Source organism: Ochotona curzoniae, unplaced genomic scaffold (genome assembly GCF_017591425.1).
Source record: "Ochotona curzoniae isolate NIBS_2020 unplaced genomic scaffold, NIBS_Ocur_1.0 contig_1014, whole genome shotgun sequence".
NCBI lineage: Eukaryota > Metazoa > Chordata > Mammalia > Lagomorpha > Ochotonidae > Ochotona > Ochotona curzoniae.
Window position 1 is genome coordinate 42951628 of NW_024464920.1, and position 21455 is coordinate 42973082.

The window sequence follows — 21455 nt, forward strand, 5'->3', positions numbered from 1 at the left end:
AAGAGATGATCCAGGAAATGTTATTATCCCACCCCAGGGTTTCTCGACATTTGAGGACTGGATCATTGTCTGTACTGTGAATGTCAGGGAGGATAAGACTGTCTGTGCGGGACCTGTGCAGCGGCCTGCCTATGCCAGCAGCACCTCTGCACTGCGTCGGCCAGGTACTTCCCCACAAATTACCAAGAGACTTGGAAGTGACAGAAGCACCCTCCATTGAAAATCACACACGTAGACTTAAGGGTGACAGTCCCTGAGACTCTAGAAGAAAGCCCTGAGTTCCCCTCCTGAGCTTGAGTTAGCCCTCCACACGCTTGCAGTTTCTGGATCTCAGGGAAGTTGGGAGTTGAGATGTATGAGCTCTGGATTCTGCAGGGCAGGAGCTATCGTGCAGGACTTGTTTCTAGAACATGACTTCAAGGGAGGCAAGATGAGAAACTGAGGTTCAGAAGTGCGGCACACAGCACGCATGTGAGCCAGAAAGCTGAGGGGAGGGGTATGTATGTAGCAGGCAGCAGGTCTCGGTGGCTGGATGAGGGCAAGGAAGCATGCAGTCTCTGCAGGAAAACCTTGAACTTGGAAGACTGTGGCTGGGAGCTTCTAGCTTTGATGCCCATGCCAGAGTGTGAGATCTGGTAAGGGGTTACCCCGACAGCGTTTGACTAGAATCCAGGTGAACATGGCAGGTCTGTGACAGCACAGACAGGCAGAGGAGAGGCCGGTCAGAGCAAGGCTCCAGCCACTGGTTGACTACTACTGGTACTTGGTTCTGCTACTGGTTGACTGAGAGCTCGAGCTAGTTCCCTGGCCTCTTTGTGACGCTGTTTCTTCTTCTGGAAAATGAAGATCAGTGCTGTAGGGTTAGACTGTGAATGAACATAAATGTATGAAACACGCATAGTCATTCGCATGCATGTCTAGATTGTGTGTGTGTGTGTGTGTGTGTGTGTGTGTGTGTGTGTGTGTATCATCTGAATAGCTCCTGACACTTAGTCAATGCCGTACTTGTTGGCCGGTGTTGTTATTTGAGAACCAGTGGAGTATCACAGAAGTAGCACAGGTAACACACCCAGAGCACACTTTCCTGCTTGTGTCCCTGAGAACCATGAATGCAAGAAACACCACCCTCCTAGGCAGTCTAACTACAGCCTTGAAAACTTCTATCTGGAACCCAGGGAACTGGAAACTTCTTTTTTTAAAAGCATAAGTAAAATATGAATCTTCCATTCACTAGTTCATTTGACAAATGCCTACCTCAGCCAGAACAGACAACTGGGCCTGGCTGAAGCCAGGAGCCAGAAATTCCATCTGGGTTTATTTTGTGAGTGGCAGGCGGGGCCCAGGTGTTTGGACCCGTCATCTGGTACTTCCCCAGTGCTTTAGCAGGAAGCTGGATTGGAAGCAGAGTAGTCCGAACACTAACTGACACACTGGTAGGAGACAAAGCAGCCAGGGAGGGCCCTTTTAAAAAGCCAGCAAATGCAGGTAAAGTCCTCGCCTTGCACATGCCAGGATCCCATACGGGCACCGGTTCCAATCCCGGCAGTTCTGCTTCCTATCCAGCTTCCTACTTGTGGCCTGGGAAAGCAGTCAAGGATGGCCCAATGTTTTGGGACCCTGCACCTGCGTGGGAGACCCAGAAGCAGCTCCTGGCTTCGGATTGGCGCAGCTCTGGCCATTGCAGCCTCTTGGGGAGTGTATCAGCGGACAGAAGATCTTCCTCTCTGTCACTCCTCCTCTCTGTATATTTGCCTTTCCAATAAAAATAAAATAAATCCTTTAAAAAAAAAAGCCAGCATATGCATGACTCCGTACTGGCCTATTAACACAGTGTCTGTAATGGGCAGCAAGTTCCTGTACTGGGGTTGCTGCAGAATATCGGGGTTTAACTAGGACTTGTGTAACTTCTCTCACATGCCCTGGGGAGCTGCACTTCTCCACAGGTCCTCTGTAGACGCTGCTTCTCCCCACCCTCTTGCCCTGCGGTTCCTTTACAACAGGAGATGGCAAACTCTGGTCCTGACGTCAGCCTCCTTTTGTTTTTTTAAATAGTTTTCTTGGTACCTAGCCATAAATACTTGTATGTTGTCTGGGACTACTTGCAAGCATCAGCAGGAGGATGGAGTAATCACATCTGAGATCATCTGAGCCACAAGCTTGAGATTGACTGTGGAAAAGTTTGATAATTCTGCTCTTGGGCCTTGGGCTCAGCTACCTGTTTGTAGCTAACACTGCAAAGAAAGCCAGAGTTAGAAGGTTCCTTCAAAGAAAATGGCTTAGACAGTAGTGCTGTCACGAGCAGCTCCCCCAGGGGTGCAGTGAGACCCAGGGGTGCAGTGAGACCCAGGGGTGATAGTGTTGCCAGTTTCCGTTGTAAATATTCCCACCATTGTCAAGTTCAGGTTCACAGTGAGGGGTCTCTGAACCTAGGTGGGGGAGAGGTTGATACTTCATTGGGTTTCAGCAGTCAGTGGGACCCTGGTCCAGCACACCACCGGACTCCAAATGACCTGTGTCCCTTCTGCTCTTGCCTCATTGCTCAGAACCTAATCCCACGGTTGGAACTGACCACACAGGGTCTGGGCAATGTAGCCCTTAGCTGGGTGACCATGCTCCCAGCCAAAAGTCAGCGAGAGTAGGCGATTCTGCGTGATCTCAGGGAAGAACAAAGAGAATGGATGCTATGCACAGTTGGCACCCTTTGCCATTGCTTTCTTTCCTAAGCGATCATCCCAGCCATAGTAACAACTGTTTGCATGAAGTGAGAGTGAAAACAGAAGAAGAGCTAAATTATTGCCGTAGAACCAGGGAGAAAAGCTAATGCTTACTGAAGAAACATACATGTGCAGCAGAAAACATATGATCAACTCTCGGTGGTGGCGGCGGCGGGCGAGGGAGAAATGCCCAAGTTTGGAGCTCCCCAAGAGTGTGGCTAGCCCAACCCCCATCTTGCACATAGGGAGACTAAGGAGTTCCAAAGAAATGTGCTTCACCCAAGGTGAGCTGCTAGTGGGCGATAGGATAGCCACTTCACCGAGGTCCTGAGAGCTCTTGTGCTGGCTTCCCTGTTGCTTCCAGAACTGTTCTAGGACCCAAGTGCCTCTCTTTCCTGTCTAGACCACAGAATCCTCCTCAACACTGTAGTCCAGTGAGCCATGCCAGTAAGTCAGTCCGTGCACTGGATGAGCCATCTCTGGCACCCTTAGTTCCCATGTGGCTTCACAGCCACCTCGAGGTTCCCCACAGTTCCTGAAGAAGTGTGTTGTGGACTGCCTGGAACCTTCCTCCTGCATCCCGGATGGTGGCCACAGTCCACGGACCACACAGCCTCACGCACCCTACTTTCTCAGGTCGTGTCCACACGCGGTGGTGCCCCAGTTTCACAAGAAGAGATTCCTGTGTGGGGGTCACTTAGTTTCCCCTAACACGCAAGGACTGCTCTCCCATTTGGATAATGCAAACATGGAGGCACAGCCACCAATGGTGTCACACACTCCACCACAGGCACTTTGGCCTCCACTGACTTTCTGAGTCCTCAGACAAATGGAATGCACATTGTTGCCATCATACCCTCTTATACCCACAGAGCAATAGGAAAGAAAGGCTGCTGGTCTGGTCATGAAGTTAGTAACCTTTTGAGCTGCTGTTGTACGCTCCCAGGTGTCTATTAGTGACCACTCAGTCACCTGCATGAACACACAACTTGTTTGACATCCTTCTCCATGGCAGCCCTGGGTGGCCAGAGCCCACGTCTGAGCCCTTGACTGCCGTAGCCCAGCACCCAACCAGGATCCGGCTGCCAGCTGCTGTGACTCACCCATCCCCCGTGGCCTTCAAAAAAAGGTGTGCAAAGCACAAGTAAAAGGTGGGTTTCTGCTGATGCAAAAAAGCAGTTCAAACTGCATGCATGGTTTTTATCATAGGAGGCATTGCCCGTGCGCTCCCTCAGTGTGCGAGTGAAGGAATCATAGCACTTGCCCAGCCTCTGTAGGTAGAAGTCGCAGCTGGCGCTGTGTGCTGTGTGCTGGTGCTGCGCCGTTCTCCCACGGGAGACACACAGCAGACACGGGGCTGGACTTTGGGGTGAGATGCTTCACTCCTCTGAGTGTTTCCTTATCTGTAAAGTAAGGATGCTTATAATTCCCTGCTCAAGCATCATGCGAGTGCAGATTCAGGAGCCAAGCTGCCCGAGCTGATGCTGCCGCCTCACTGCAAGCTGTGTGCCTTTGAGCAAGTGAGAGACAACCTTGGGACTTCACTCTTTCCCTCTGTAAAGTGGGTAGAACAGGAAAGAAAACATGCCTACTTCGTTGAACTTCCTGCAGACCCCTCATGTCGGCTTCTCCCATCCTTTCCAGATAGCCCGTACCGTCGTCCTTTGTCACTTATCGTGTTGATTCTGATGGGAGATCACTCCACATTTCCCGTGAGTGACGGGCAAAGTCCCGTGCCCTTGTAGACACTGGGCCGGGATTTGTCCCATCTCACCCACCCTGAAAGCTGGTGAGGAAGGTATGATGGCTCACTTTAGGTGCGAGCACCTGCAGAGCAGCCGAGTGGCCGTCCCCACGGTCACGGAGCCACTCAGTGACAGAGCTGGAATTTGAAGCCAGCGAGTGAAACATCAGCCCTCACGTGCCTCGCTTGTTCACTAGCTTTCGAAAACAAGCGAGGCAGCGGTGTGCGTGGAGCCTCTCGGCTTGCATGGCTCACACACACAGCACCAAGAGGTCAGCAGAAGAGACCGACTGGCCAACCCAGTGCCATGCCCTTCATGGAGGAGAAAACGCAAAGCGATCCCTTGCTGTCCTCAGGCCTACAGGCCTTCTAGAAAATGCTTCTCTGGAATTATGTCCCTGGAGAGGTGGAAGGTCATGGAGCTAGACTTTGGGGGCTGGAACCCGTGAGAAATTGACCACCTCTTACAGTGATCATGGTGAGTGTTTGGGTTTTGGTTTGGTTTTTGCATTGCTGAAAGCCACTCAGAAGGAAAACCTTAAGGTTGGGCACCTAGAGGTGAAACCCCAGATAACTGGCCTAATGGAGTCCTGCCTAAAGAAGTCAGAGAGTTGGAGGACCCACACCCTTGTCCCGGCCAGGGGAGGGGACCTGCTGGCCTATAGCAGGACAGAGTCTTCAGGGTACTTTCCAGAAAGAATCACTTGCAGCTCTGAGTCACAAGGAAGATTTTTTCGTTGTGTTTTGTTTTGCTTTGCTTTTGCAGTTTCATTTTCTGAGAAACCTGGGTTGAACTGAATACCATATTTTCACAAGCATCTCTAGCAAATGTTTCTTAACCTGCTTTGGTTTGCTTGCCGGACAGCTAGTAAGCTTCAGTAGCCAGGACAACTATTACTTCGTGAGACCAAGACTGTGTGATAAACAGGTGCTTCCTCGGGCAGGCTGTCAGGAATTCTCGTGCCAGGCCTCCACCGTGGGAAGAAGGGACAGTTTGTTCAGGATGTGGTATTGCAGGAGCTGATGGCCATCTACGTGACAGCTCGCAGCCTCTACAGAACTCTGCTCAAAGTGGCTAATTAGAGTTCTCCTTAAGACTTGAGATTCGGTGTGGTGGCGCGGGAATGTGGCTCACCTGCCCCAGGCCCCAGGTCTCATTTCAGAGTCCCTGGTTCAAATCCTAGCTCCTCTGCTTTCCATTTCGCCTCCTGTTACTTATATCTCAGGAGGCAGCAGGTGACGGCTTCAGTGCTTGGGTCCGTGCCACCGGGTGGAAGACCCAGCCTGAGCTCCAGGCTCCTGATTTTGGCCTGGCCTCTCCCTGGATGAGCCAACGGACAGAAGCTCTGTCTCCTTCCAGCTGTCTCTTTGTCTTTCAAATAAAATTGGAGAGGGGTGGGAGAGAGCTGAAATTGTAAAACTGCTAGAAGAAAACAGGAAAAAGTAGTGGGGGGAGATTCCGTGGCATTATTTTAGACAGTGATTTTATTTTTGCTAGGACCCTAAAAACAGAGCTAACACAAGCAAAAACAGACAAATGGGGCTGCATCAAATTAACCAGCTGCTTGGCAAAGGAAACAACAGAGTGAGTGGGAGAAAATATATGTAGACTGTGCCACTGGAAAAGATTAAAACCCAAAATATAGCGGAAATTCAAACAACTGAATAGCACAAAAACAACTCAATCAAAACATGAGCATGGGTCTTGAATAAATATTCTTTAAAAGAAGACATGCGAATGGCTAATAGAAATATGAAAAATGCCCAGCATCCCTAATGATCAGGGAAATGTACAATAGGTTCCTGCCTCTCCACTGGTAGAAAAACTGTTGCAAAAAGTAAGTGTTACTAGGACTGAAGGGAGGAGAAGCTTAGTGTACTGTTGGCAGGGGTGTCAGTTAGTAAGAAACAGTGTGGCGGGCCCTCCAAAGGGGTGAAGTAAACCTACTGTGTGACCCAGCAGTCCTGCAGCTGGCTCTGTCCAAGGACATGGCAGGAAGCTGCCAGAGAGCTGTCTGCTGATCCCATGTCCCCTGCGGCACCATCCACTGTGGAGAGCCAGCCTGACCACCCATTTATGGTTCACTACATGAAGCAAAATTAACCAAGCCCCGTCAGACAGAAACCATGTGAACTCAGTAATGTGTGGGATCTGCAAAAGCCAAACTCATGTGAGGCCCAGTCCACACTGTTAATAATGCACAATGTGCTTAAACATTGCCAGGGTGGGTATCAAGGGCTTTTAGCACAGATTAAACACAAGCCATGATGCATATGTTCATTAGCTCTGTTTACACGTTCCACAGTGTATACATATTTAAAACAGCAGGTTGCATGCCATAAATGCATGCAATTGTTAATGACTGATAAAAAGAAATACCTTTTATTTTAAAAAGGAGAAGAACGGATGAGGGTTTGTGCTTGACCCAGCACTGTGTGTGCATCAGGCACCCCAATGGGTGCCAGAGAGAAAGGGACAAGTGTGGTTGGTCCTGTGCTGAGGCAGCTAAGAAACTGTTAGGGGGAAAATAGCTATTTAAAAGAAGTAAATAAAATAAAATAGTCGCAGACGGCGAAAGCTGCCAGCCAGAAGACAGATGGCGTTGGCTTGGGGTGAGGTATGTGATGACAGGAGGGGGCACACCCTCATTAGAATACACTGCTCAGAGCAGACTTCCCTTAGACATGACATTAGGGTCCACACTTAATGAAAGAGAGAGAGAAGAAAGATCCCTGCAAAAAGCTGGGGCATTCCAGGGAGAGGGAAGGTTGGGAGTAACGGCTGCCAGGCAGGAAAGACCCTCTGGGCCTGTGGACGGGACAGAGTAGAGTTGCTGACAGAGGCAGCCAGGAAACGGGATGTGGGGAGCAGGACAGGGTCCAGCCACATGCAGAGCCCCATGGGCCATGCTTGGGCAACTGGGTTTTAGCCCCAGTACAGTCAATACATGGTCCTATTTATATTCCCAGCTGGTTCATGATACTGTATGAGATAGGCTTGCATGAGGAGCAGAGTGGAAGCAAGGAGAGCCTTAAAAGGCTCTGGTAATGGTCTCAGTGGAGGTGGAAGGTGGTATTGAGGGCCAGGGAGGGAACAGAGCAGGAGAGAGGTGGGAAGATGTGGGATCCAGGTAGTGATGTAATGAGCTAAGGTATGAGACAAAACTGTGATCCAAACACTGCGCTGGGCTGTGGTGCCATTTACTGAGATACAATGACCAAGGGACAAGTTTGGGTGCATGAGAAGTAGAATTAAGTCCCAGTGGAAGTTGTCCTTGTGGACACACTGGGACAAGACAGCCAGGTCAACTAAGGGAGCAGGCTGTGGGATGTTGAGTCATGCGATCACATCCTGGCTCCACCCTTGACCAGCTCTGTGCTTCAGGCAGTTCCCCTGCCTCGGTTTCCTCATTTCTGGAGTGGGTTTCCCAGAAGCACTTGCGCCGTGGGCAAGTTAATCCATGGCAAGAGCTTAGATGTCAGAGGTATGTGTTCAGTGCCACCAGCTTCCTGCAATAAGGATTACCAGCATCCTCGTGTTAGCTAATCACTTTCACGTCGTATGTGTCATTCAAAGTCAAGGACCTCAGCAGCCGGTAAACACTTGGGATGTTATTTAAATTGACCGTGCATGTCTATGAGCTCTGTGGGCAGGGCATCTCTGTGCTCCCCACCTCCAGAACCTGCCAAGAGGGGCCTCAGTGCATAGCGGGTGCTCAGCCATGTGGAGTTGAACCTGCCTGCAGATACAAATGGGAACATCCAACTTCAAGCCTAGGACAAGGGCCTGAGACACAGTAAAGAAAGAGAACGTGACAGTGGGGGTTTTCTGTGGTGCTCTTGAGTGAGCCTCTTCATCCCAGCAAGGGAGCTCTGTGCCTTACCAGCCGGCCTCACCGGAGCTGCAAAGCATCTGCTCGAAGGAAGGATTGCCCTGCCAGGAGTCAACGCTGGCGCCCCCTGGGGTCCAGGCATACACACACACACACACACACACACACACACACACACACACACACACACACACACACACACACACACACACACACGTCCATCAGGAGTCCAGACACTCAGTACAACAGCTGCAGACCACACCCTAACCTCGCTGGAGGCCCCTGTGTTGGGCATTGTACACTGTGGTCCTCTTATCCCAGCACGCTTCTCCCCCAGGGCTGTTTCTGGTGCCTGGAGCTTCTCTCTTAGCCATGCTTTAGGGTTGGCAGTGGCTTGGATGATACCCACCCATGCAGCAAAGCCCTCCCTCGCCACCTGGGGACAGACGTTCTCTACCTGTGGGACGGAGGGCTTGGTGACGTCACCTCATCTGCCTTCTGCATCCCCACCCCTGGTCGGGAACTCTGCCCTTTCCCCAGAATAATCAGTTACCATGCTGAATGCATGATGGATATTATGTTTATGCAGGAGTGGGTCCCGGGCAATATTCCTGAAGTGTTTCTGTTTGTAGAAACCTGGCAACCCTAGCTGCGGGAGTTCAAAGCCCCCAGGAGCTGAGCCAAGAAGCCTTAAGGCACAGCCCTGCCTGTTCTGTTCTCTGGGAGTGATGTGCCTGTCTCCGTTGCTGCTGCCATGGTCTGGAGTCCGACCTGAATCTTCCATCCTTACTTCCACAGACTCACTCTATCTTCCCTGGAATCTTCTTCCTAGATGTTAACCAGACGTGGCTCCCACACCTGCGTAAAGTCCGGGTCCCAGTCAACTCTGGACCCCTAAATCCCTTTCATTCTTCCTCTCAGGGCTTTCTTAGGAATAGTTCCCCGCAGGTCTGGCTGGACACCCAGTTCCTGAGATGTTTATGAGGGAGTCAGACCCTGTGTCAACCCGGAGCTGCAGGCCTTGGCTCCCCTGGAGTCTTTCTGCACCGCATTAGCTCCCCCTGGTGTCCAGAAGCAAACTCCTCGCGCTTCCCATGGAGGGCCAGAGCATCTCCCAGCCTCCGATTGCAATTCCAGGCTAGTCCTAGCCCAAGGCTCCTCTGTCAAGCAGAGATGATTGATGGCTCAGGAACCCAATGGCAGGCTCACACCGCCCACCTCCTGAGGCTCTCCCCAGACCCTAGCCTTCCAGATGGTGCCATACACATTCTGCCACAGCAGCCCCTCTCATTTCCGCCAAAGAATGAAAAAGAAGTCACCCCCCTCACCAGCTGCACCCTGGGCCAGTGAGGCAGGGCCAGAGCCCAGGGCTGCAATCCTCTGAGCTAGCAAGCACGAGGAATACAGAGCAGCCTAGCACAGCCCTGCCTCTGGCTGACAACAGGGAGCCATCACTAGGCACTGGGCACAGGGCGTGGCCTGAGAAGCAGGCACCTGTAGGGTCCACACCTTCAGCCCCACCCCAGCGGCCACTGCCTAGACACAGTAACTGGTCCCTCCTTGCTGTGGCAGCCGCTTCTGCGATCCACTCAGCACTAACTGGTCCTCCTGCCTGAGGGGCTGGCTCCTCCCTGACATCTGTGTCCAGCCATATCATGCCCCTGCCTGCCTAACAACCTGCCCTGACTTGTTAAGGATTAAGTCTTCAGGCTCTCTGGAATCTAGTCCTTGCCTGCCTTTCCACCCTCGGCTTCTGGCACCTTCTGGAGACTCCCTGGAGGGAAGCCTGGCACCCCTGACAACTCTAAAAACCCCATGGCCTATCATATCTCCTCTCCAGGCTTTGGCTGAGCCGGACTGATCCTGCCCCAAAGATCCTTCTCTCCTCTCTCTCTTTCTCTCTCTCTCTCCCCCTTCCTGGCTCCTTATTTAAGACACAGGTCAGAGTCACCTCCCCCAGGAACCCTTACTGGATGCCCTGGTCCCTGTTGCAAGCAGTTGCTCTCCACAGCTGTAAAGCATTTGTTCTGGAATAGCGTTACCTATCTGCTAACTCCCAGCCTTGGTACTTTGGTGTTTGTGGTACAGAGAGCAGAGATTGGTCCAGACAGATATTCAGCAAATGCCTGGTGATTTGATTGAGCAATTGACTGGCTGGCTGGCAGAAGGAGATAGCATCCTCCCGAAGCGGAGTCTGTGGCTTCTTCTTCATCCCGATGTGCACCTGCTTTCTCAGTGCACCTGCCCACGCTCCTTGCCAAGCACACCCTCCTCTCCTCTGCCACTTCTCTGTCCTGCGTACTTTGAAGGGAGAGAGTCTGCCCATTCTGGCTTTATGCAACTCGTGCTTTCAAACACCCCCATGTCCTGTGCGTTGTCTGGCACTGGGATGGAGAGACACTGGACGAGCTCTCTGCTTTCCAAACTCCACAGCCTGGCGTGGGCCAGCACATGAGGAACCAGGCAAAAAGGAGGCACTGGGATTAGGGGACAGAGCGACACATGAGACACGGCCCAGCTGCCCACACAAGCTAGCTGGGTTCAAACCCCAGCTGCGCTGCCTGCGGACTGGCCTGGCGAGGGTCCAGTCTCTGTGTCTGTTCCCCCAGGGTCACTAAAGGAGGAAGGGCCGTCCTTGTCCTTGTTCCATGGGTTATCCAGGGGAGTGCACGAATTCGCGCCTGTGAAGACTTTAGCAAGGTGCCTGCTATATAGTTAACATCTGACAAATACAAGCCGTTAGGATGCCGAGCCCCACGCGACCTGGAGAGACAAGACAGACCCACAGCGGTCAGAAAGGACAGAGGAGCCAGGAGCAGCAGGAAGCAGCCGTTCTAATTGGCTCCTAGGGACCGGCAGGGCAGTTGAGCGTGAGCACACCACATTGTGCTGACTCATTGCACCTGGGGTCCTCCGGGACCAGTTCCCTTGGGGGAAACCGCTGTACCTGCCCAACCACTCTCCCTTCCACAGGGCTGACGACTGCTTTTGTGCCTCCCGGAAGCTGGACGCAGTGGCCATCGAAGCCAAGTTTAAGCAGGACCTGGGCTTCCGCATGCTTAACTGTGGGCGCACGGACCTAGTGAAGCAGGCGGTGTCTCTGCTGGGACCCGACGGCATCAACACCATGAGTGAACAGGTATGGGGTACGGGGTCCCAGCTCCTGGATAGGCACCCATCTCTGCCAGGGACACCACCAGTGGCAAGGTGGACCCTGCTGGTGAATCCGCTGCCTCAGTCCTGGGCTGGGGCTCTCCCTGCTGGTGACTTTGGTTGATTGCTTACTTGCTTTTTTTTTTTTTTTCTTCATTTTTAAGATATCTTACAAAAATATACTTGTTCATCTTTATAGAAGTAGCACATGATCATTGCAGCTGACAAGGAAAAGAAACAAGAGTGTTCCTATCGCAGGAAATAGTGTCATCACCCAGATGGCCATCATTTATATTTAGCATATGTCCTTCAAGTCTCCCCCCACCCACCCACCCTGTTAGGTTAAAATTAGTTCCCCTGCCTGCCTGTCTGTTACTGCACATGACAAGGCCAGGCACCTCTCACTGAACTTGGACTGTAGTGAAGATGCGCAGAAAGCTAAACTGGGGACCCTAGGAGGCATTTGGGAGAGAGGCAGCCCTCCCTACTAAGCCTCCTGAGACAGGTGCAAGAGAGAGGCCAGGCAGTGGTAGTCACTGCCTGCGGAGGTAGTTACCCTGGGCTGGGAGCGGGGACGCCCCCAGCTAAGAAAATAAACAGTTCCCAGTGCTCTCCCTGATGGAAACTCACTGGGTATGGAAGGGCTCCTGGCCTCCCGTGGGCAGGGCAAGCAGCGTGCTCGGGAGAGCGTGACCAGCCTCCTGACTCCTAGGCTGCCTCAAGCAATGCAAAAGGGCTCACGCACACACACACACACACACGCACACACTCACCAGCATTTCCAGCTTTTTTATGGCTTCGTTCATGGCTCGCTTTTCTCAATACATTAAAGATGCCTCATCGTGCCATTGAGGATTCTTTGTGAAAAGCCGCTTTCCATGGCCACACCAAGCTGGCCCTATTGCTTAGTCCTTAGCCGAACCCCAATTCTTGGGTGTTTTGGTTGTTTCTCAATGCTCTGGTTACATATGCAAGGCCGAAGGTGCTCACACAAGGCTTCCTTCAGGCTTCTGGTTCTCAGACGTGGAAGGAGCGACCCCTCCACCTCGCCTTACTTAGGGTTCTCAGTCCTCAGTCGCTTCCCCAGGAACGGGTCGCTGGCACACACCTCCAGCTATGTGCATATGCACTGCCAGTGTTCCATCTTCTGCCTGGTGTTCATTGGAGCTTTTCTGTTTTTCCGCATTTAGAAAAGCTCTTTCTGTATGAGGCACAAAGTCCTCTGTTACAATGAGACAAGTACCTTCATGTATCATTTACCTTTCAATTCTGTTTCCAGCGTTTCAATGTTATATCCTAGGCACTATGGTGCTTTTTCCCCCTTGTCATTTCCTCAGTTACTTTGATGTCTGGACCCAGAGACAAGTTCATTGCCTTTTACAGTTGTAACTCCGTCTCTAATCAAACTGACAATGACTTGGGTGGACAAAATGAGATAAAGCTTCTAAAGCCTGTGTTTTCCAAAATAGACACCTTGGCCACGACACTGTTTGCAGAGAGCTCTGCCCTTGCCTTGCACTGGCTGTGTGCTGCGTGTGACAAGCAGGGGTTGAGGGCACACCCCATATTCCTGATGTCCATTCTTTTGGCTCATGTGGGTTAATGTTAAGGTGGAGGGCAGTTGGGAAGGGGGAATGCCACCTGCTTGGAGGTGTCCAGCTTGCCCTGACACTGACCGGAAGCTTGCCTAGGGCCAAGGGGGTGGGTGTCACGCCGGGAGAGAGAATAACATCAAGGAGACAACATTTCACCGGTTGGAGAGCTCAGGGCTGGTGCTCCAGACTCCCAGAGGGTCCCAAGGGCCCTCAGTGGGGGTCAGCCTGTTGCTTTAGCCAACACTCTGAAGGCAAGCCCTCCAACTCACACCAAGAAAGTTGCTGAGTGGGCAGGGGGAGGCTCCACTTACTCTCAACCCTTGTCTGGATTTCCAAACCACGGATGGCTGCACACCTAGGTCTCTAAGCAAACTCCCCGCCCCGCCCCGCCCTGCACACACAGCTGTGCCCATGAGCGGCACCCTCCCTGATCACAGCTGCCTCACAGACCTTCTCCCTTCTCTGATGTCTACCTCACCACAGGGCATGACCCCCCTGATGTACGCCTGCGTGCGAGGGGATGAAGCGATGGTCCAGATGCTGCTGGATGCCGGAGCTGACCTGAACGTGGAGGTGAGGGCCGGAGGCTTCAGGGCTGCCCCGCGCCAGGAAGTGGGGGTTGGAGGGATTCTTCTCAACATGTCCACCCAGGTCATTCCTCAGTCCTGCCCCACACCCACCACGACCCCTGACACAGGTTGCCTGCCCTCCTCCCAGAAGCCACCTGCATGCATGCCTCACTTGCAGACAGCCAACACAGCTGCAGGGAGCCCTGACTGCTCACAGTTCAGCAGTCCCAAGCCCTGGTGCCTCTGACAGTCCACCCCTTCTTCAGCCTGGCACAAGGAGAAGTCCCAGGCCAGCAGCTTGTTCCTACTGCCTCCTGCAGAGCTGGGGAAGGGGGGTAAGAGGCGGGGCACTGTCCCAAGTCCCGCAAGCTCTGGGGTCGCTCACCCTACCACATCCTGTCTGACTCATCTCATTGGCTGCCCTGACTCGCCTTCGAGCAAATCTCAGAGCTTCCTGGAGGCGGTGTGGTGCAAGAGGGCAGGTTCCCATACCCCACCCCACAGGGGCTGGAGAAGTTGCCGCACTTGGGGTTGAGAGCTGCACCTAAGCAAGTTGCTGACTCTTTCTGTTGCCAGTCGTAAGGTGGGACAAGAGTCGCACCCATCTCATGGCAGCCCTGGAAGGTCTGGGAGGTGCCTGACCTTGTCAGTCACCGTCGAGGCTCGCAAGAGGTGAAGCCTCCATTTTGTTCTTCTTTTGTTTTGTTTTGTTTTTACCACATTTTTGGCTTTCTGAAGGCCCCACTGTCCCTCCAGCTCAGCATGCCTGGGACTGTTTTCTAGTTCAGAGTTGCAAGCTGGCAGATGTGCCTGTGTCTCTTGAGTGGCCTGGATGTGAATGCCAGAACACAGGCGATGGACATGCTTTTGAATGCGGAACCGCTGTGGGTCTAACAAGTCCCAAACATTTGGAAATTCCCCCTTCCCCCTGAGACACTCCGGCCTCTAGCTCTGCGTTCTGCCGGGGTTCTCTGGCAGCTGGACAAGGAACCCCTCCGAAGGAAGCAGCTTCTGGCTATGGGGTGTTTGTGGGAGGAGAGCCAGATATGGGCACTCCTCTTGCAAGTCTCCAACCTTTTATTCTCCTGCCTCCTTCTCTCTCTCTCTCTCTCTCTCTCTCTCTCTCTCTCTCCCTCTCCCCCTCCTCCCTTCTTCCTTCCTTTCCTCCCTCTCACCAGGGCTGTCTTAAGGTCCCATCCCTGAAAAAGCAATAATCTCAGGCTGCTCACTTGCCAACTTGTCCAGGGAAAACTGTGCATAGCCCTGGGGAGGGGAGCTGGGAGCAGGGCCAAGACGAGCCGTGGTCTTCCATGCCATGAGTTCAAAGCAGATGCCCCTGGCCTGGCCCACTGGGCCACTGAGAAGCTCCTTTAAAAGTGTGCCTTGACTGACGGTGACCTCTCGGGCTCCCTGCCATCCTGGGGCACTCGGGGCCACTACTCTCCCCGCCTTAAGCGGAGGGAGGATGGAGGCATAGAGGCAGCAGAACTGGATGCCTGGGACTACCAGGTTGGCCTCTCCCAGGCACCTGCAAGGTGACCGGAAGTCATCCATCCATTTCCATATAGGGGAGAAGTGGAAAGACACACAAGGACACAAGGGCGCCGAGCCATCTGCTCACCACTCCAGTGGGCAAAAATGTGGTGTTCCCTTCACTGCTGGCCATTCTCTGAAGGATGGATGCCCAGTTCTGGTGAAAGGTGTCGAGAGCTCCCACCAGGCGAGAAGTCTCAGTTCCGCCACCACTATCTCCTGGCGCACCTGCCAGGATTGAGCGTCTTCAGCCTGCATGGCCAGCCACAGCTAGGTCAGCGTTGCTAGCCTGAGTGTTGTGAAGATCACATTTTGAAAATAACTTCAATTTGTTTATAGGTGGTCAGTACTTCTCATAAATATCCATCCGTCCACCCCGAGACCCGCCATTGGACGGCTCTGACTTTTGCTGTGTTGCATGGACATATTCCTGTAGTTCAGGTATTAACGTATTTCACTCTCCACATCTGACCTCTGATTTGACCTCTTCCGTAACACGAGTCTATCTCTCCCAGCATGCGTATTCCCCGAGAGGTTCATATTGGTTAATGGCAATTCAACAGTGCACGGCAACAATCATGTACTGTATTAATGACCTACATGGCCCAGCTTTAACCAATATGAAATGATCTCGAACCCACATGCAGCCTCACACACAGAGTGGTAGGCCTGCTCCGTTCTTGGTAACTCTAGGGTAAGGCCCCAGCTGTTATCTTGTGGATTTGTTTATTTGGGTTGTTGTCATACAAACCTAAGACTTGACAGGGGTCAATAGCTTAGGACGTCCCCTTAGTGCGAGCCCTAGTTGTCTGCACAGACTCTCGTGGTTTCCAACCAATGGAAGAAGCTTTCAGTCCACCAAGGGTGGGTTTCACAAAAGCACCTGCCTGGATCCCGCTTCTGGAATGTCAGATCCAGGAGGGTCTAGAGCAGGGGCTTGGCACATGTCCTCCGAGACAGCCACAGGTGAGGAATCAGGGCTGCGTCTGAGGTCTCCAGGCGTGCAGTCGTGTTGCTTGCTCTTCTTCCAGCTGTTGTAGAGTTAGTAAGCAGCTGCCTAGGATGTTCGAGGTATTAAACTTAGCATTTACCCACCTTGGAAAAGAGAGCTCAGCATCCGGGCTGGCGACCACACTTGACCCAAGAGCCAGTGCCGGGCTTTGGGGGCCAGGGGCAGCCCAGCTCTATGCACGTGGCACACACCTCGGGATTCTGATGCAAAGCAGGCAATAGTGTCTCAGGGGCAGCCTGGCACTGTTGGAATTGTGCAGGAATTCTTAGGACAGATCCAAAGTCATGTATCAGGAGGCCGAGCATGGCATGTGCCACCTTGAAAGCTGGATTCTGCCTAGCAGAGAGTGGACCTAGTCCCCTCCTAGGAGAGGAATCTAAGAAAGAGGAGTGGCATGGTGATCTGGTGGGCACAGGTGCCATCCCTTAGCACACAGTGGCATCCCAGCCTTCACAGGTATGTGAAGGGTATGTGGTCAGAGCCGCCAGGAGTCAGGCCCCTCCCTGCTGCTGTTCAGCAGGTTGGCAGCTCTGGCCTGTCTGTGCCCTGCCTCAGGAAGCCCCAGAAGGGCCATGAAGATGGTAGGATTTCCCCCTCTTTCACATCGGCAGGGCTGCCCGCACCTTTACCGTGAGACTCCATACAGACAGCATCTCTGCCCCCTTTGAGAAGCTCAGATATCTTAGGTCACATCCAGAAGGGAATCCTGGGACAGCTCTGATGTCACTAACTGATCTTACCAGCCAGAAAATTTAGCATCTGCTAAACTGGCCTCAGAAGTATCCAGAGTGTTCTAGAAGTGGAGAAGGGGGCCCCAAAGTTTTTCAAAACTCTTGCAAGGTTGTGACTGCAGAGACCACCCTACTGCCCCTGAGGCTTCATGTAACCAACCCCAGAAGCACTCCAGCATTCTGCTACAAGGACTTTACAAGAACTTTAGCTCAATGCTTCCACAAACTTTATACACAGAAGCGCCCTGGCAGGGGAGTCGCCCTGGCAGTGGGGCAGGGTGGGACTTCAGAGGCAGTGTTCCCAACAAGCTCCCAGCTGCTGCTGCCGCTACTGTGCATGGACCACTCTCTGAGTAGCCTGGGGTTTCTAGAAGATGCCTCAGGCTCTGGGGTCATCCTCCAGCCCTGTGCACATGGTCACTGCTTGCCCAGAGGGAGGGAAGGAGCATAGCACCCCACTGATTTCCAGCGTCCCTCGCGATGCCTCCTTGTGGAGCGTGTCCTTTACACAAGCGGCCGCTCTTCGTCCGCAGCTCCTCCTGGATGCGGGGGCCAAGGTGGAAGGTTCGGTGGAGATTGGCGAGGAGAACTACTCGGAAACACCGCTGCAGCTCGCAGCCGCCGTAGGTAAGATTTGCTGATCCCCATCCAAGCCGAGGGTCTCCACACCTTCAGTCCTTGTGTGCACTTGTGTTTCTGTTTCTGTTTGATTCTCCTGTACAAACCACCCGCTTCCCCCTTCTCTGGGCTTGCAGGAAATTTTGAGCTGGTTAGTTTGCTGTTGGAGCGTGGCGCGGACCCCCTGATAGGAACCATGTACAGGAATGGAATTTCGACAACCCCCCAGGGGGATATGAACTCTTTCAGCCAGGCTGCAGCCCATGGACACAGGTAGGCTAGGATGGGCTGAAAAGGCCCTGAGCGGTGCTTGTTAAAAATGCAGATTCCCAGGCCTAGCCCAGACCCATTGCATCTCTGGATGTGGGGCCCAGAGGCACAGTAACCGAGAACCAGCCCCAGGTGGTGGAAAGCCAGCTGCCCAGGCCGGCTTGCCAGCTTGCCTTGCCCATTCCCAACCAGAGGGGACCTGACTTTTCAGTCGGTGCCGATCAGAGGATGTCATGTCAGCTATCTCCAAGTGTGCAGGATCCACCCGAAGAATAACCAAGTCCCTCACTGCTCAGCCTCCTGCAGGACTTACCCCACCAGATTGTATCACACATAGCCCCAAGCCACTGCAAAGACATTGCAGAGTTCTAGAACCTTCTCCATATCCCTTAGCTCCGAAATGCCCTCGAGGAAACACTGCTGGTCAGACCCCACCATCTCCTCCTTCCCCCAAATGTTGCACCCTGGTCAGACCTCTGGAACCACCGCCCATGATCCCCTTGTCCCCCCAGATCGCCGTCCAGCCTCGCTCCCCACCCCCACCCCAGCACAGCCACTTTCCTCTCTGAGTGTCTTCCTCTCTGGGTTTATGATTGACAGGAATGTGTTCCGCAAACTGCTCGCTCAGCCAGAAAAGGAGAAGAGTGACATCCTGTCCCTGGAGGAGATTCTGGCCGAGGGGACTGACCTGGCGGAGACAGCCCCGCCCCCGCTGTGCGCCAGCCGCAACAGCAAGGCCAAACTGAGGGCCCTACGGGAGGCCATGTACCACAGCGCTGAGCATGGCTACGTGGATGTCACAATTGACATCAGGAGCATAGGTCAGTCGGGCACCCTGCAGCGCTGGGCACGGCACTGCTGCCCGGCTGCCGGCCACGCGCTCACACACACACACACACACACACACACACACACACACACGTACACAGGCCCAGGGACCTTCTCCTTAGCTGCTTGGAACACTTCTGTCCCCACAGACAGCAACACCCTGCTTGCCCCCCACAGTCCCAGCCTCAGATCCCCAAACTCTCTAAACCCTGGGTCAGGAGTTGAACTCACCTGGAGAACTTGTCTGAAAGCAGACTGCCAGGCCCTACACCCAGAGGCTCTGCTCTTGAAGGTCTGGAAGGAGGAAGGCTGGAAATCTCTATGTTTAACAATCATCCCAGGTGGCTCCCAGTGGTCGAGGAGTCGCTGCTGATGTGGGGCATCCGGGGCAAGACCACGGACACAAGGGAGAGTTAGCGGCAGCGTTGCTAGGAGTGTGTCTGCACCACAAGGCTCGCCCCGCCTTCACCAGTCAGGCAGCCCTAGTCCCAGCACAGGGCTAGCAGGATGGAACAAGCCAGGGCCTGGTGGAGGAAGGCAGGCCAAGGAGCACCGTCCCTGGGCACTGGCCGTGTCCTGTGTGTGACCTTTCTGCCATTGCCTTGAGAGCCCCGTTTCCTATGACAGGACAGCTCAGAAACTCTGACCGTACTTACGTGTTAGAACCAGGGGTAGGGGATATTCAGCCCCCTGGGTCATACAAGGGCCACAAAATCAGTGGATCTGGTCCTGCCAAAGCAACTGCAGTTGGGACACAAAAGTCAGTGAATCTACAGCAGGCTGAATTAACTGAACTGTTTATGTATGACCTGCGAATTACATCATCCATATCTACATGGCCCTTGGCAGACACGAAGGTGTCCCTTGCCTACGCTCTCCCCATCCTGTGCCTCTCCACGAGCAGAGAAAAGCCAGCCTGGCACTCAGCCACTGGAGAGGCTTACACTGAAGGAAGGAAGGGGACCTGGTGGCTGTGGATGCAGGTGCACAGGCCGCTCTACCCAGGCGAGCAGCCACACTGTCACTGGGTCTCTTCCTCCACCATCGATTTCCATGACGACCACTGGTGGGTTTACCCAGCACTCACTTGGGTGTCTCTATCACCTGGTCGTTCATTCGGGTTCTGTCCCTTCCTCTGAGTGTCTCACTGCCTTAAAGTCAAGAGAGGGCATGCACAGTAGTGTGAGTAACAACCCAGGGTTCCACGGTGATATGTGTGTGTGCTGTCAGCACCAGGGACCACCCTACAGTTAAAGGAATCGAGTCCCGAACTTCAGTTGCAACATCCGTGAGTCTCTGCGGGGAAGATAACCTCCTTTGGCTGGGATCACGGAGCATCCGTCCCTGGGCCTCGTCGTTGGCTGAGGTTCTAGGGAGAAGCCAACTTCCAGATAAAAACACGCTGCTTCCTGTGGTTGTTTCCCCCACCTTCCCCACCCCGCCCTGCCCTGCCCCGTTCCCTGGCTCCTGCCCGCCCACCGCAGGTGTCCCGTGGACTCTGCACACGTGGTTGGAGTCCCTGCGCATCGCCTTTCAACAGCACCGCAGGCCCCTCATCCAGTGCTTGCTGAAGGAGTTCAAGACCATCCAGGAGGAGGAGTACACGGAGGAGCTCATCACCCAGGGCCTGCCCCTGATGTTCGAGATCTTGAAAGCCAGCAAGGTACGAGGAGGTGCAGGCCCTTGTGGCCATGTGGCCTTGGCAGTGGTTACAGTCAGTGGGAGTGGGCTGGGGCTCTCAGATCTGAATGGTCAGACCCATCTTCTGGTTGGGTTTCCTGTGGTTGTCACCCCAGGCAGTGGACACACTCCAGCTGGCTGCGGTTCGCTGTGAAATCATTTGTGGGGCTGCAGCTTTGTGGAACACGTGTGTCCCAAAGCACTAGGGCACATGGATTCTGAGGAGGTTGGGCCACCAGGCATCACACAAGGGCCACGATGACACAGAGCTTGAGAACAGGGCACTGCGGAGCCACACATTAGAGGGTTCACTTCCTGGCTCTGCCCCTGACTAGCCATCAGGCCCTCAGCAAGGTACTTCACTCCCTCTTGTCTCCGTTTGCCCATCTGAAAATGGGGATGAGAACTGTAGTAAGCTGCTACAGCAGTGCTGAGTAGGAGTCCAGGGCCCTATGGCCTCCGACGGCTTTACAAGTGTCTGTGTCACATAGCCAGTACGTGGCAGAACTGGGACTGAGCCCACCAGCTGGCCTCTCTGCCCCAGCACAGGTTGCATGGAACTCTGGGGTATGCCCTTCCCTAGGGCCTATGAGCTAGAGGGCCGTGTGGTTTCCTGGGTGGGTTGGGCTGGAGCAGAGGGCTCCAGGAGCCATCTCCGAATGCCCTTAGTCAGGGTCTAACGGTGAGTCCCACCAGGCACTCTCATTAGCGCCCATCCTGGACCCAGCCTTTCTAGCCCCCTGCTGGCTGGATTTGTGCTTGATGCCAAGGCCTGCTGAGACCTCTAAGGGGAGTGGATAATGAGCCCAGCCAGGCCACCCAGAGCAGAACTTGCTGGAAATGTTTGAGAACCTGCCTTGCCCACCTTAAACATAGATAAATGAATAAAAAGGTTTTCATGGAATTTACCTAAAAATCGATTTGAATGGGAAACAAGGCTACATCTATTTTCAGGACCCCCTTTTCTGTCATTTTGTGAACTTGTTTGGTCTGCTTTTTACATATATCCATTTGAAGGTAGAGTGACTGGAGGAGAAAGAGAGAGCATGTGTGTTCCATCCAGTGGTCAGTCCCCAGATGGCCACATGTCCCTCCAGCACCCGTGGGTGCAGGGACCCACCTTCTGCTCCTTCCCCAGACACACTAGCAGGGATATGAATCAAAAGCAGAACAGC

General features: G+C 53.5%; 1 protein-coding gene across 4 annotated transcripts in view; it reads left to right on the top strand.

Annotated features, from left to right (window-relative positions):
• The window catches only part of BTBD11 (BTB domain containing 11), a 259542-nt gene that overhangs the window by 216872 nt on the left and 21215 nt on the right, over window positions 1–21455 (top strand). For 3 of the 4 annotated variants that reach the window (XM_040985026.1, XM_040985034.1, XM_040985051.1), the window contains 7 exons: window positions 11265–11430; window positions 13523–13612; window positions 15481–15582; window positions 17418–17511; window positions 17640–17775; window positions 18373–18593; window positions 20085–20263. In XM_040985026.1, coding sequence (XP_040840960.1) covers window positions 11265–11430; window positions 13523–13612; window positions 15481–15582; window positions 17418–17511; window positions 17640–17775; window positions 18373–18593; window positions 20085–20263 — 988 coding nt within the window. The remainder of the gene's footprint in view (window positions 1–11264; window positions 11431–13522; window positions 13613–15480; window positions 15583–17417; window positions 17512–17639; window positions 17776–18372; window positions 18594–20084; window positions 20264–21455) is intronic. The other variant, XM_040985042.1, reaches the window with a different exon arrangement.